This window comes from Macaca mulatta, chromosome 8 (genome assembly GCF_049350105.2).
Source record: "Macaca mulatta isolate MMU2019108-1 chromosome 8, T2T-MMU8v2.0, whole genome shotgun sequence".
In the NCBI taxonomy this organism is placed as follows: domain Eukaryota; kingdom Metazoa; phylum Chordata; class Mammalia; order Primates; family Cercopithecidae; genus Macaca; species Macaca mulatta.
Genome location: NC_133413.1, coordinates 154,726,538 through 154,739,175, shown reverse-complemented (window position 1 = coordinate 154,739,175; position 12,638 = coordinate 154,726,538). Strand labels below are relative to the sequence as shown.

Sequence of the window (12,638 nt, the reverse complement as noted above, 5' to 3'; positions counted from 1 at the left end):
TGACCTCGTGATCCACCCGCCTTGGCCTCCCAACGTGCTGGGATTGCAGGCATGAGCCACCACACCCAACTACACCTGGCTAATTTTTGTGTATATATATTTGCTGTTGTTGCTGAGGTGGAGTCTCACTCTGTTGCCCAGGTTGAAGTGCAGTGGTGTGGTTTCAGCTCACAACCTCAGCCACTCGGGTTCAAACGATTCTCCTGCCTCAGCCTTCCAAGTAGCTGGGATTACAGGCGCTTGACACCACGCCTGGCTAATTTTTTTGTATTTTTAGTAGAGACGGGGTTTCTTCATGTTGGCCAGGCTGGTCTCGAACCCCTGACCTCAAGTGATCCGCCCGCCTCGGCCTCCCAAAGTGCTGAGATTACAGGCGTGAGCCACCATGCCCAGTCAATTTTTGTATTTTTAGTAGAGACAGAGTTTCACCACGTTGGCCAGGCTGGTCTCAAACTCCTGACTTCAAGTGATCGCCCACCTTGCCCTCCCAAAGTGTTGGGATTACAGGTGTGAGCCACTGCGGCCCGCCAAAGATGGCGTTTTGTGATGTGATGTCTGGGATTTGCTTCAAAATGATGAGGGAGTCGGGGAGGAAGCAGGATGCCCATAGGCTGGTCTTTTTTTTTTTTTCAGACGGAGTCTCGCTTTGTCGCCCAGGCTGGAGTGCAGTGGTGCGATCTCGGCTCACTGCAAGCTCTGCCTCCTGGGTTCACGCCATTCTCCTGCCTCAGCCTCCAGAGTAGCTAGGACTACAGGCGCCCACCACCGCATCCGGCTAATTTTTTTTGTATTTTTAGTAGAGAACAGGGTTTCTTCGTGTTAGCCAGGATGGTCTCAATCTCCTGACCTCGTGATCCACCTACCTCAGGCTCCTAAAGTGCTGGGATTACAGGTGTGAGCCACCGCGCCCGGCCACCCATAGGCTGGTCTTTAGTGAAAGTGCTTGTTGGGCAAGAGGGGAACTTGCATTAACTGGCTCTCTGCACATCTGTGCATATTTGATATTTTCTGTAATAAAACAAGAAAAAAACTCTGAAATCTGCGTTTTGTCCTTTAATTTGCATGTCTTTGATTATTATTATTATTTTATTATTATTTTTATTTTTACAGAGTCTTGCTCTGTTTCCCAGGCTGGAGTGCAATGGAGTGCAATGGTGCAATCTCAGCTCATTGGAACTTCTGCCTCCCAGGTTCAAGCGATTCTCCTGCTTCGGCCTCCCGAGTAGCTGGGATTACAGGCATGTGCGCCACCACGCCCAGCTAATTCTTCTATTTTTAGTAGAGAAAGGGTTTCACCACTTTGGCCAGGCTGGTCTCAAACTCCTGACCTCAAGTGATCCACCCGTTTTGGCTTCCCAAAGTGCCGGGATGACAGAAGAGCCACTGCAGCCAGCCAGCATGTCTTTGATTCCTAATAAGGCCTCTTATTTCTTCTGTAGTCAATCACCTGCTAACCCCTTTGGAGTCTCAGCATCTTTGTTCTGTAAAAAGTTCATTTATACCAGTTATTTCTTTTGACAATCAGAATATTAACTTGTTATGTTTTTTGTTTTTTTTTTTGTTTTTGTTTTTGGGACAGAGTCTTGCTCTGTCACCCAGGCTGGAGTGCAGTGGCCAGATCTCAGCTCACTGCAAGCTCCGCCTCCCGGGTTCACACCATTCTCCTGCCTCAGCCTCCCGAGTAGCTGGGACTACAGGCGCCCACCACCTCGCCCGGCTAGTTTTTTGTGTTTTTTTAGTAGAGACGGGGTTTCACTGGGTTAGCCAGGATGGTCTCGATCTCCTGACCTCGTGATCTGCCCGCCTCGGCCTCCCAAAGTGCTGGGATTACAGGCTTGAGCCACCGCGCCAGGCCTCTGCTTCTGTTTTTCAGACACACATTTACAGTTGTGTTGTGCAGCAACCTTGCTCTTGTGGCTCCTCCAAAGCTCCTGCCCCAGCAGGGACAAGTCTGCCCTTGGGCTTTTCTGGGCCACTCCTCATGCCTTTGTCCCCATGCCTCCCCCACAACCCTGCCAGAACCATTTTGGAATATAGATCCCCCCTCATCCTGAAACCCTCCCCAGGGGCTCTGTCCCCAGCGACCCTGCATCCTCCCTGCTGAGGGCCCTCCTTCCATGCTGTCCCTCCCCACAGCCCTCTCTGGGGGCTGCTTTCTCTATCTCCCAAACAATCCTGTGCTCCTGGCTGAGGCCTGCAGACCCCAATTCCCTCCTCTCCTTGAGCATCCCAGCTGGAGCACATGTCATCGGCCACCAACCACCCAGCAGCAGCTCTCACTGTGGCTTCGACCCTGCCCATCACTGCCCGAATTCCTGGTGGTCTAATGTTCTTGTGGATGAACTGCTGCAGACTGCCTGTCCCCTCCAAGCCTTGACCTCTTCTCCAAGTCAATGTCCTCATCTTCTAACCAATTGTGCTCCATCACCACCAGTAACTGCACCCCATACCTCTCACCTCCATTCAACACCGCATTCTCTGCCCATCATTTCCGTCCAGCAGGGTGGACCCTCGGATCTGGGCTGTCCACTGATTTCCTGGGTTGGAGCCTCAATACGGCAAGGGTGGGTGAGAAAGCAACTGCAGGATCTGAGGGTGGGCACACCAGGGGTTCTGGCTTTGCTAAGGATGGGGTGCTGGAGACAAAAGAGTGGGGACACCTGACCCTTATGGTTGACGTTTCCACAACATGGGGCCTGGGAGGGGCAGGGAGAGGTGCGGCCAGCAGCAGAGGGCACAGAGGGTTCAGAGCCAACACTGCACCCACCTGAAGGGACAAGGGGCAGAACTGGGGCTTGCATCAGGGCGGCAGGAAGAGACTCCCCAAGAGGGGCTCTGCAGAGAGTGGCTAGGGGCACCAGGACTTTAATTGGCTGCAGGACCTCTCCTCTCCTGCAACAGAGCCTCCCAAGGCTGCAGCTCTCAGTAGGAGACTCGGGGAGGCCTCCCATGCAGGAGGACTGACACTTTTCCAGAGCGTGAGAATCGTCCACTGTCCTCCTCCAGCCTCTCCTAGCTGGGGCCCAGGACTGGGGCACCACAGCGACCTCCTGATGCTGGGGGTGAGGGGGAAGGGGGAGTCAGGATGTTTGGGGGGGCGGGGTGAGGAAGCCCAAGTAATTGCGCTCGGGTCGCATGTGCGCTCCGCACCCGGGTCGGTTCAGACTGATGGCCAAGGCCTGGACCCAGCTGTCCCTCCCCGCCAGGGGTCCCGGGAGGCTGCGGGCTCCACCTGAGCTGGGGCAAGGGCCGCCTCAATGGTTCCCGCGGGAGCGCCTGGCCGCGGGACACATGTGTCCCGCTCTGATGCCTCTTCCGTCAAGGGGGCTGGGGGCAAAGGGGGCGAGGAGTTTGACAGAGAGAGGCAGGTATGTGCACAGAGGCAGGAGTGGAAGGGGCTGAGAGGGTGGATAGAGGGACAGGGAAAAGGGGTGAGAGCCGGACGACAGGAATGGCGCGGGGAGAAGGGATGAAGTGGGAGGAGTAGAGGAGAGAAACAGGGATGGGGGTACAGGCAGACGAATGGAAGAATAGGGGAAGGGGACAGAGCTGGGGGTCGGAGGGCCCGGAGTGTGGGGACAGAGAGGCAAGAATACTAGGACGTGCGGAGGAGGCCAGGGATGGAGTCGAAGGACAGAGTTGAGGGCAGGGACAGGGTCCAGGAGAAGGCGGTGAGAGCTGGGTGATGAGGGGATCGCGCCTGACACGTCCTGCCGGCGCCCCGAGGGTGTGCCGGGTAATTAGGCCTCGGTCCAGATGGCCCCCCAGTCCAGCAATCAAAATGTTAATTGGCCCCGCGCCTCCGGCTGTGCCTTGGCCCGGCCCCCCCTGGGAGGGAGCCAGGACCCGCGCGGCTCGGCTAAGGGGGATCCCGCCCCTGCCCCCACCGCGAGCCTAGCCGGCTGCCGCTCAGCTATAAGGGGGCGGCCGCTCCCCGCCCCCACCCCTCGGGAGTGCCTGCCACGCAAGATGAATGTCCCGCCGCTGCCGGGGCGGCTGGCACAAAGCGGGTCCGTGGTCTCCACCGCACCCCCCGCGCGGGCGGGCCGGGTCACACCCACCCGGGCTCAGCGCTGGGCCGGGCGGCCGGGGGCGGGGCGCTGAGCTCAGCAAGTGCAGCGCGCCCCCGCAGGCCGTCTTCCTCCGGGCCAGCCCGCCGCGCGCTCCCAGCCGCTGTCCGCGGGTCCGCCCCGCGCAAGGTCACTGCGCGCCGCAACGAGCGCGCTCCAGTATCGCACGCGCTCCGGGCACACCCGCGCCGGGACGCTCCCCAGGGCCGCCCCCGCGACCTTGGTCCCCAGCGGCAGCGGGGCGTGCGGGAGCGCGCTCGGAGCCCGTAGACCCGGACCACCGGGCGGGGCGGGTGAGGGGACAATGGCGGCGCCAGGCCCTAACTGGGGACATAGGCACCCGCGCGCGGCCATTGTGCGGCCCGGAACCCCGGAGCCCCCGCTCCCGGCGCCCCGCCATTGGCCGCTGAGCCTGACGTCATGGGGGCTGCAAACGCTGGGCGGGCGGCCGAGGGAAGGGTTATCCGCCTGGTTGCGGGGCTGCCGTGGGGAGCTGCAGCCGAGCGGAAGGGCGGAAAACCCCCAAAGCAGCAGAATTTCTGGAGCAGGGTCGTGGCAGCCCCTCTCCAGCTCCACTCCGGCTCGCAGCGACGCCGCTGCGCCGCACACCCGCCCAGGGGGAGAGAGGCGGGGGCGGGGAGGCCCCTCCAGCCGGCACGGGGTCAGCCGGGGTGACCGAGCGGCGGGAGCCACTGCGGCACAGGGCGCGCGCTGCGCTTTCGCTGCCTCAGCACTCGCTCCTTCGGCTCCCGCCTCCCCCGCCCGCCCCCGCAGATCCCGCGCCCCAGGCCCCGAGCGAGGCCGGCGGGACGGGGGTCCGCCCTGCGTTCCTCCTCAGAAGACCCCGAGTCCGGGGCGCGTGGGTCCCAGGCCTGGCTCCATTTCTCCCCACACGCCCGACAATGCTGCTGGCCGCCGGGCCGCGGTTTCCTGAGCCGCGCGGGGGAATTCCTCACACGCGCAGGCTGAGGCATCCCCGGGACCCCTCCCAGGAGACCCAGGCCGGGGCTCGGCCCTGCGCAGCCATTTCCGCCGGCCTCTCCCCCACCTCTCTCCCCCTCCCCCAGCTCCTGGGTTTTAAAAGCCAGAGGCTGGGCCGGGCCGCAGGCAGACGCGGCTGCGGGCTCTGGAGGCCGGGCCCAGGAGCAGTCCGAGCGCCGAGCCCCGCCCCCGGAGCCCCTGTCCCTCCCTCCCTCCCTCCCTCGGCCCGCCCTTCCTGCGCACCCCTCCCCCTAGGACCCCCGCCCCCCGCCCGCCGCCGCCGCCGCCGCCGCCGCCGCCGTCGCCACTGCCGCTCGCTCCGGCTGCAGAACAATAAAGCAAGCCTCCCAGAGACCCCCGCCGAGGACCCCTGCCCGGCGGCCAAACCCCCGCGGACCGCCCCTCTCCGCCCGTGCCGGTTGAGCGCGCCCGGGCGCTGGCCGCGGTGCTGCCCAGGCCGGCGCTGGCCGCGGTGCTGAAGCTGCCGGCGGTGCTGCTGCCGCCGCGTTCTCCGGGCCCGGCGCCGCCGCCCCCGGGGGCATGGGGGGCCGCTGACTGAGGCTCCGCCGCGGCGGCGGGAGGGGGGGAGGGGAAGGGGGCCACGGAGCCGGGCCAGCCCTGCACCCACTCGCAGCCTCCAGGCCCGGGACGGAGCCGCTCCCCCCCTCTCCGCCCCCCCAGCCTCCTCCCCCGCCTGTCCAGGGGCGGCACTGCGGGCTGGGAAGCCGGGACCAGAGGAGGGAAGGAAGGAAGAGGAGAGGAGAGGAGAAGGGAGAAGGAAGGAAGGAAGGATTGAAGGAAGGAAGGATTGAAGGAAGGAGGAAGAAGAGGGATCCGAAGGGGCAACGGAGGAGACGCAGGGCAGCAAGGAGAGAGGACACCACTCGCGCGGCAGCATCCAAAGGCCAGAGTGGGGACCCGCGCTGCCTCCGCCGCTCCTCGGATGGTGACGGGGCCCTGCCGCCGCAGCCCCCCCAAGCCCCGGCTCCGCAGGCCCACAGCGCCGGAGCCCCGCAGGAATCATGCCCAGGTCCTTCCTGGTCAAGAAGGTCAAACTTGACGCGTTCTCTTCGGCCGACCTGGAGAGCGCCTACGGACGCGCCCGCAGCGACCTCGGCGCGCCACTGCACGATAAAGGTGAGCGCTGGTCTGAGACCCGGGCGCGGGGCCTGGGGCTTTGCTGGAAGCGGTGAAGGACCAGAGTGTGGGGGCGGAGGGCAGGGCCCGGGGAAACAGACTGAAGGGAACCAGAAAGGGCAAGAGTCTGTGGCTGGAGCCTGGACAGTAGAGGGGAGGAAGGGGAAAGCAGAGGCCAAGGCTGGGCAGGGAGAGTGTCGACGCTGGACAGAGGGTGGGGAAGAGGGGGAACTGAGGTACTCGAACGCACACATGGACCCACACCCTGACCCATGCTGGGACAGACAGAGCCGCATGGACGCTGCCATGACGGGACCCAGCCATGCCGGCACACACAGACCTACACTCAGAGACCAGGGCCGCCTTGCCACCCTCTCCTCTTCCTTGGCTGCACCAGGACACCTGCTAGGGTTAGCTGGGGAATGCAGGGAGCTCCAGGGAGTAGGCAGGGGGTCCAACTGGGCCGCCCACCTGTCAGAGCAGAAGGACCAGCAGAGGCAGCAGCAGTCTCTTCCCTGAAGCCTGGGTCAGGGAGAGGAAGCAGGGAGGCGGCTGTGAGCAAGGGAGCCCAAGGTGTGGGAGGCAGGGGGAGGCTCTTTGTGTAAGGGTGCCCAAGTTCAAGGACAACTGTCAGCATGCAAGAGAGGGGTCGGGAGTGCCAGCAGCATGGGGTGGCAGAGCAAGTGTGACCTGCAGGAGTGTGAGCCTGTGTGGGTCCATGTGACTGTGTGTGGCCATGTGACCGTGTGCGCTTGTGTGTGACCCTGTGTGTGTGTGTGCTCGCCTGTGTGCCACTACATGGGACCATGTGACTCCGAGGCCGTTGTGCACCATGTGACTGAGAGTGTGTCCGGGGTGACTGCATGTGTGACCCTGCGTGAGTGAGGAGGTGGTGAGTTCGGCAGATCAGTGTGCAGCCCACCCTGTGATGGCACACAAGGGCTGATGATGCTGGGAGACTGGGTGTAGCCCTGAAGGAGCCAGAGCATCGTGAGGGGCGTGCATTTGTGACTTTGAGGTTATGAGATCCATCTTGGGCCTAGGGAGCAACTGCAGCTACCGGTATAAGTGATGCTGCCCTCCTCCAGCTCGTCCCTGTGAAGGTGGACGCCCTGGCCCTCTCTGCACCATTCAGGGGCTTGGGAAGGCCCTGAAAGGGGTTAGGGTGTGAGCAGGAGAGGGCAGTGTTGAACAGTGGAGGACCCAAGGGTGCAGGATGGTGAGAGGGAGTTGGGGGCAGAAGCAGAGTGCACGGAGGAGCAGCAAAGGCAGGGTCAAGTCCAGTGGGTAGCAGGAGAGCTGAGGTGCTGGTGAGGCCGGAGGAACTGGAGGAGGGAGACGTCTTCAGGTTCCTCCAAGAACTAGACGGCCAGAGAGGGTCAACATCAAAATGGAGCGCACGTTCTGCAGGCCAGGAGGAGAGCCGGCCAGGACCCTGGAGAGGCGGGACCGACGGGGTCCCTGGGCCGGCGGTCCTGGCTTTGTGCGCCGCGGGTCTGCAGTGTGTTGCATAATCAGGGAAAACTGCTGAAGTGGGGAGAACCCGAGGGGGAGGGGAGAGAGGATGGGAGAGGAGGGAGAGGGAAGCGCCGCCCCTCCCCCCTGACCTTGAGGCTCCGTGGAAGGGGGGCAGCCGCGCCCGAAGACGCGCCTCTCTCCTCCTCTCCGCGAGGGTGGGGCGGCGGGGGCGGAGCCTGGCCCGGCCCTGTCTCATCCTCTCCTCCCCTCTCTTCCCCTCCCTGCTGTCTCCATCCTCCCTGCCCCGCGGTCCCTCGGCCCCCTCTCCTTTGTCCTCCTCCCTGTTCGCCTCTCTCCCGGACCTGGGTCTCCCGGTCCGCTTCTGCTGTCTCCCGCGCCCCACCCCCTGTGTGTGTCCTGCCGCCGCACCATTCCCCTCCTGCTGTCCGTCCGCCTCGGCCCGCAGGGTACCTCAGCGACTACGTGGGGCCCTCGTCCGTCTACGATGGCGACGCCGAGGCTGCGCTGCTCAAAGGGCCGTCGCCGGAGCCCATGTACGCAGCAGCCGTGCGTGGAGAGCTGGGTCCGGCGGCTGCAGGGTCAGCGCCGCCACCCACCCCGCGCCCGGAGCTGGCCACCGCTGCGGGCGGCTACATCAACGGTGACGCGGCCGTCAGCGAGGGCTATGCGGCAGACGCCTTCTTCATCACCGACGGGCGCTCGCGGCGTAAGGCTTCCAATGCCGGCTCTGCCGCCGCTCCCTCCACAGCCTCGGCGGCGGCCCCCGACGGCGACGCCGGAGGCGGGGGCGGGGCGGGCGGGCGCAGCTTGGGATCCGGGCCGGGGGGCCGGGGCGGCACGCGCGCGGGGGCAGGCACCGAGGCGCGCGCAGGGCCAGGGGCCGCAGGTGCTGGCGGCCGGCACGCGTGCGGCGAGTGCGGCAAAACATACGCCACGTCGTCGAACCTGAGCCGCCACAAGCAGACGCACCGCAGCCTGGACAGCCAGCTGGCGCGGCGCTGCCCGACGTGCGGCAAGGTGTACGTGTCCATGCCGGCCATGGCCATGCACCTGCTCACGCACGACCTGCGCCACAAGTGCGGCGTGTGCGGCAAAGCCTTCTCTCGGCCCTGGCTGCTTCAGGGCCACATGCGCTCGCACACCGGCGAGAAACCCTTCGGCTGCGCGCACTGCGGCAAGGCCTTCGCCGACCGCTCCAACCTGCGCGCGCACATGCAGACGCATTCGGCCTTCAAGCACTTCCAGTGCAAGCGCTGCAAGAAGAGCTTCGCGCTCAAGTCCTATCTCAACAAGCACTACGAGTCGGCCTGCTTCAAGGGCGGCGCCGGCGGCCCCGCGGCTCCTGCGCCGCCACAGCTCAGCCCTGTGCAGGCCTAGGGCGGCGGGGCCTCCCCCAGCCAGGTCGGCTCTCAGCAATACGGCCCCCCAGGGAAGTCTTCGCTGGCGTCCGGGTGGAGGGGCCGGAGGGCGGGCCCCTCCTCACAGCAATAGGGGGAGGGGGGCCCGGTCCCACCCCGCCCCGCCCGCCAGGGGCCTTGCCGGCCCTTTCAAGCAATAGGGTCCCGAGGGGAGACCCACCCCGAGCCCCCTCCCCTCCCCTCCAGGGTGCCCCCGGCTTTCTCCCAGCAATAGGGTCGACGAGACCTAGAACCGAACCTCATCTCCGAGTTGGGTCTCTGAAGACGGGGGTGAAGTGAGGTAGGGAGCGCCCTCCTTCTCCCGCCTCTGCGCCCCTGGATCGCGTCGCAGGGACTCAGGTCTTCCCCACCCCTTCCCAAGCCTTCTAGCGCCAGGCCTGCGGCCCAGACGTCCAGGGAGCCGGCCCCTCCCCAGCAGCAGGCCGGGGCGGAGCAGGAGCGGGCGCGCCTGCAGGGACGCCCCTGGCTCGCGGTCTTCGCGGAACTCCCGGGTGTGTTAGACGCGTTGGGGGTCGGGGAGAGGGGCGGACGGCGGCACCCCCTCCCTCGGGTTGCTTCTGGGGCCTCAGTCGGAGCCGCCCTCCTACCCTCGCCTCGCATCCTCTGCCAAATCCGAATTCTTCCAGCCCAGCTTCCCGGGCTCTGTCCTCCATATCGAATAATAATGACACATATCGAATCGCATGGACTTATCCGACCTCCTCAGACCCCGCTTCCGCCCTGCCCCGGGCCCCCACACCCCCGTACCCCGGGCATTCGTGTTGGAGGACGGATTCCCGGGGCCGGCAGGCAGGCCTGGGCGCTGCCCTCTACACACCTCTGTCTTCGCTTTGCGGGTAAAGCCCCCTGGGGGGGTTGCGGACGCGTCGGGTTTCTTTCTTTCTGTATTTGTACGTTTTATTTATGAACGGATTGCACTCGGGTCAGGGAGGGGGCGCTGAACCCCCATCTTGCCCGCCGACGCCGGGGGCTTGGAATGTCCGGGATTACATTCCACGCCCCGAGGCCCGCCCCTAGCTGGGAGCCTCTAGGGAGCCTCAGGCCCCGCCTCTCCGAGGCAGGCCCCTCCCCTGAGACCCAGGCCCCGCCCCCACTCGGTTGCCAACTTTCGCCCGTCTATGCCAAAGCCTCGGCGGCGACCCTGCCCCAAGGGCCCGCCCCATTGGCCGCCGCCTTTGTGACGTCACTGCATGCAGCCCCACCCCCTCCTCCCGACCCTACCCGGGGCTGCCCGCTCCCCCTCCCTCTTAGGTAGTCCGTTGCCGACTATAGAGCAATAATGCGCACTGCATGCGAAGCTGCCGCCGCCTCTAGAGTTACTGAGAATCAGGTATCCCCTCACCCTACCCACCCCATAGGCCCCTAGATCAGGGACGCTGCGCGGAGCCGGCCGCGCAGACTTTCTCCCCACCCCTCCCCGACCCCCACGGCAGAGCCCGGCGGCTGTAATGGTTCCATGGGCGGGGGTGGGGTGGTTGCACCCAAGACCCCTCCTTCAGTCATTAATCATTTACTGACCCTTCATTGAGCACCTACTATGTGCCAGGCCAATTGCTGAGTCCGCCAGGAATGCAGCCAGCTACTGGGAGGTGTGTTTGCAGGACAGGGGTCCAACCGGCTTGGGTGGGCCAGGGAAGAATGGCAGATGCAGAGAGACCAGGTCTCTAGGCTCAGATGCCCCCCACACTCCTCCCCACCTCAACCAGTCCCTGCTGGGCACAACTGGGCTCTACCTTTGACTTAGCCTTTTGGCTCCAGCCGAGGGGAACAGATCCAGGGCTCCTGGGCCCCCACACAGGTGGCCACTTCTCTGATCCTCTGGCAAACACACATCTGCCATGTCCAGCCAGGGGCAGAGCCATGGCTGGAGAAGAATGTGCCAGCTGTAGCCTATGGTGTGGCCAGCCTCACCCCCAGCAGCAAGCGTGGCTGCCTCCGCAGGGATGACCCGCCGCTCTGCATAGCAGTGCCCACATCCAAATACCCTACACAACCAGGCGTGGTGCCTGCACAGCTCCCAAGCTGGGGCCTGCCCACCTGTGCCGCATGCACACGCACACACAGGCGCCCCCATCCCACCCCACCCCATACTCCTGTCTACCTACCTAAGGAGAAAGCTGGAGGGCTGTGGGCCCATCAGGGTCTCCTGCTTCCCCCTACACCCCACCGCCGTGGAAAGCCATGGGCCCCCTCCCGCCCCCATAACTAAGCAGCACAATAACCGACTTAGCGAATTCAGGTAGAAGGAACGTTTAGGTAGCACCTATTTTGTACTGATTCTACAAGTAGGGCCCGAGGTGCGGGGGCCCTCGGGTGGGGGCTGCGGCCGCCGGCCCGCCCGCCCCCACCCCCGCCTGCGCCCCGCCGCCTTGTACATATTCCCACCCGGAATAGGCCGGGATTTTTACTCGGGCCGTGCCCCTCTTCCGCCCCCATTTGGGGCCAGGCCGGCCGGACAGACGGACGGACGGACAGACCTCCTTCCTAAGCACAATAGCACCAGCTCCCCGGAGCGCCGCACCTCCACAAGGAGAATAAATGCCACTCTTGATAGAATCCGGAGTGTCGGGCTGATGTGTCCTGGGCTGGGCACGCTGTTGGGGTGCTTGGGAGGGCCTTCCCAGTCTGGCAGCACCTTAGAGGCTGGTGCTGCAAGGGTCAGGCTGAGGCTTTTCGTAAGAGGGCCCTCTTCTTCCACTAGGGAGGGCAGGCTTGGCAGGCCCAACCACAGGAGCATCAGGTCTGAAGGCAAAGTAGTTGGCATTTCCCCTGGGGTAGGTGGATCTGCTCTGCACCAGGAACAAGAGCACTATGGAGCTCCAGTCTAAAGTCAGGCCCAGCCCACGGCTGGACAGAGTAGGGAGGGTAGGTACAGTAGGAGCTGTCGTTCCCCGGCCTGGGTGCCGTCACTTTTCTCTCCCTGAAGGAGTTTTATGCTGTGATGGAAGGCCTGACAGCCACCTCAAGCCCTCTGAGATGCTGTTGCAGGAAATGGGGACAGTGGAGAGTTCGAGGTCTGGCCCTTTTCCTGTGGCCTGCTGCCCACATTCTGACCCCCAGGCTTCCTAGATGTGCTCCCCCAGTGTCTGAGGAGGCCTCCATGGATAGCTGCGTTGGACCAGTTCTAGGGAGGAGGTGCCCAGGGGAAGAGAGGCTTCTGCAACCATCGCCCAAGGGCTCTAGACAGAATGAGTAGTGGAGGAGATAAGAGACAGGGACCCTTTGCCCAACAATGGCCCCTGGTAACCAGGTAGGCAGGCATGAGCTGAGAGGCCCAAAGTCTTCAGACACATACATTCAAACCAGGTCAGTCCTAGGTCCAAGGCCAGCAAAGCTGCCCACACCCTGGCAGGGACAGGGGACAGACCTGCCCAGACTCCCTTGGGATGGAGAGCAGGGGAACCAGGTCTGCAGCATGTCATGGCCTGTGTGCCTGGCACTTGGAGGGGCTGTGGTACAGGTGGGTGCTCTCTTTGGGTCATGGCAGGCAGCAATGGCGGGGAGGAAGGTTCCTAGCCTCTCTTTCTGAAGGACTCCAACAGTGAGTGGCTGT

At 64.1% G+C, this 12,638-nt stretch overlaps 2 protein-coding genes across 3 annotated transcripts; one reads left to right on the top strand and one right to left on the bottom strand.

The window, feature by feature from the left end:
• Positions 1-1,038: 1,038 nt before the first annotated feature.
• On the bottom strand, positions 1,039-4,557 carry LOC144330915 (uncharacterized). Of its 2 annotated transcripts, XM_077944721.1 has the most exons (3): positions 4,062-4,557; positions 2,458-2,636; positions 1,039-1,481 (listed from the first exon to the last, which is right to left on the bottom strand). In XM_077944721.1, exon 1 carries the CDS (start codon positions 4,422-4,424, stop codon positions 4,107-4,109), a length of 318 nt encoding a protein of 105 aa, XP_077800847.1. In that variant the 5' UTR covers positions 4,425-4,557; the 3' UTR covers positions 1,039-1,481; positions 2,458-2,636; positions 4,062-4,106. The 2 variants fall into 2 exon arrangements, with proteins under 2 accessions (XP_077800847.1, XP_077800846.1); XM_077944720.1 differs by having other exon boundaries at positions 2,458-4,557.
• Positions 4,558-5,760: 1,203 nt separating this feature from the next.
• On the top strand, positions 5,761-11,641 carry SCRT1 (scratch family transcriptional repressor 1). Its single transcript, XM_015146278.3, has 2 exons — positions 5,761-6,188; positions 8,113-11,641. The coding sequence occupies exons 1-2, from the start codon at positions 6,074-6,076 to the stop codon at positions 9,042-9,044; spliced, it is 1,047 nt and encodes a 348-aa protein (XP_015001764.2). The 5' UTR covers positions 5,761-6,073; the 3' UTR covers positions 9,045-11,641.
• Positions 11,642-12,638: the final 997 nt, after the last annotated feature.

Bases quoted from the DNA above. Each gene is read 5' to 3' on its own strand.
- LOC144330915 (XM_077944720.1), bottom strand. From the start codon at position 4,424: ATGGCCGCGCGCGGGTGCCTATGTCCCCAGTTAGGGCCTGGCGCCGCC.
- SCRT1 (XM_015146278.3), top strand. From the start codon at position 6,074: ATGCCCAGGTCCTTCCTGGTCAAGAAGGTCAAACTTGACGCGTTCTCT. The intron at 6,189-8,112 runs GTGAGCGCTGGT...CTCGGCCCGCAG, and splicing joins CGCGCCACTGCACGATAAAG to GGTACCTCAGCGACTACGTG.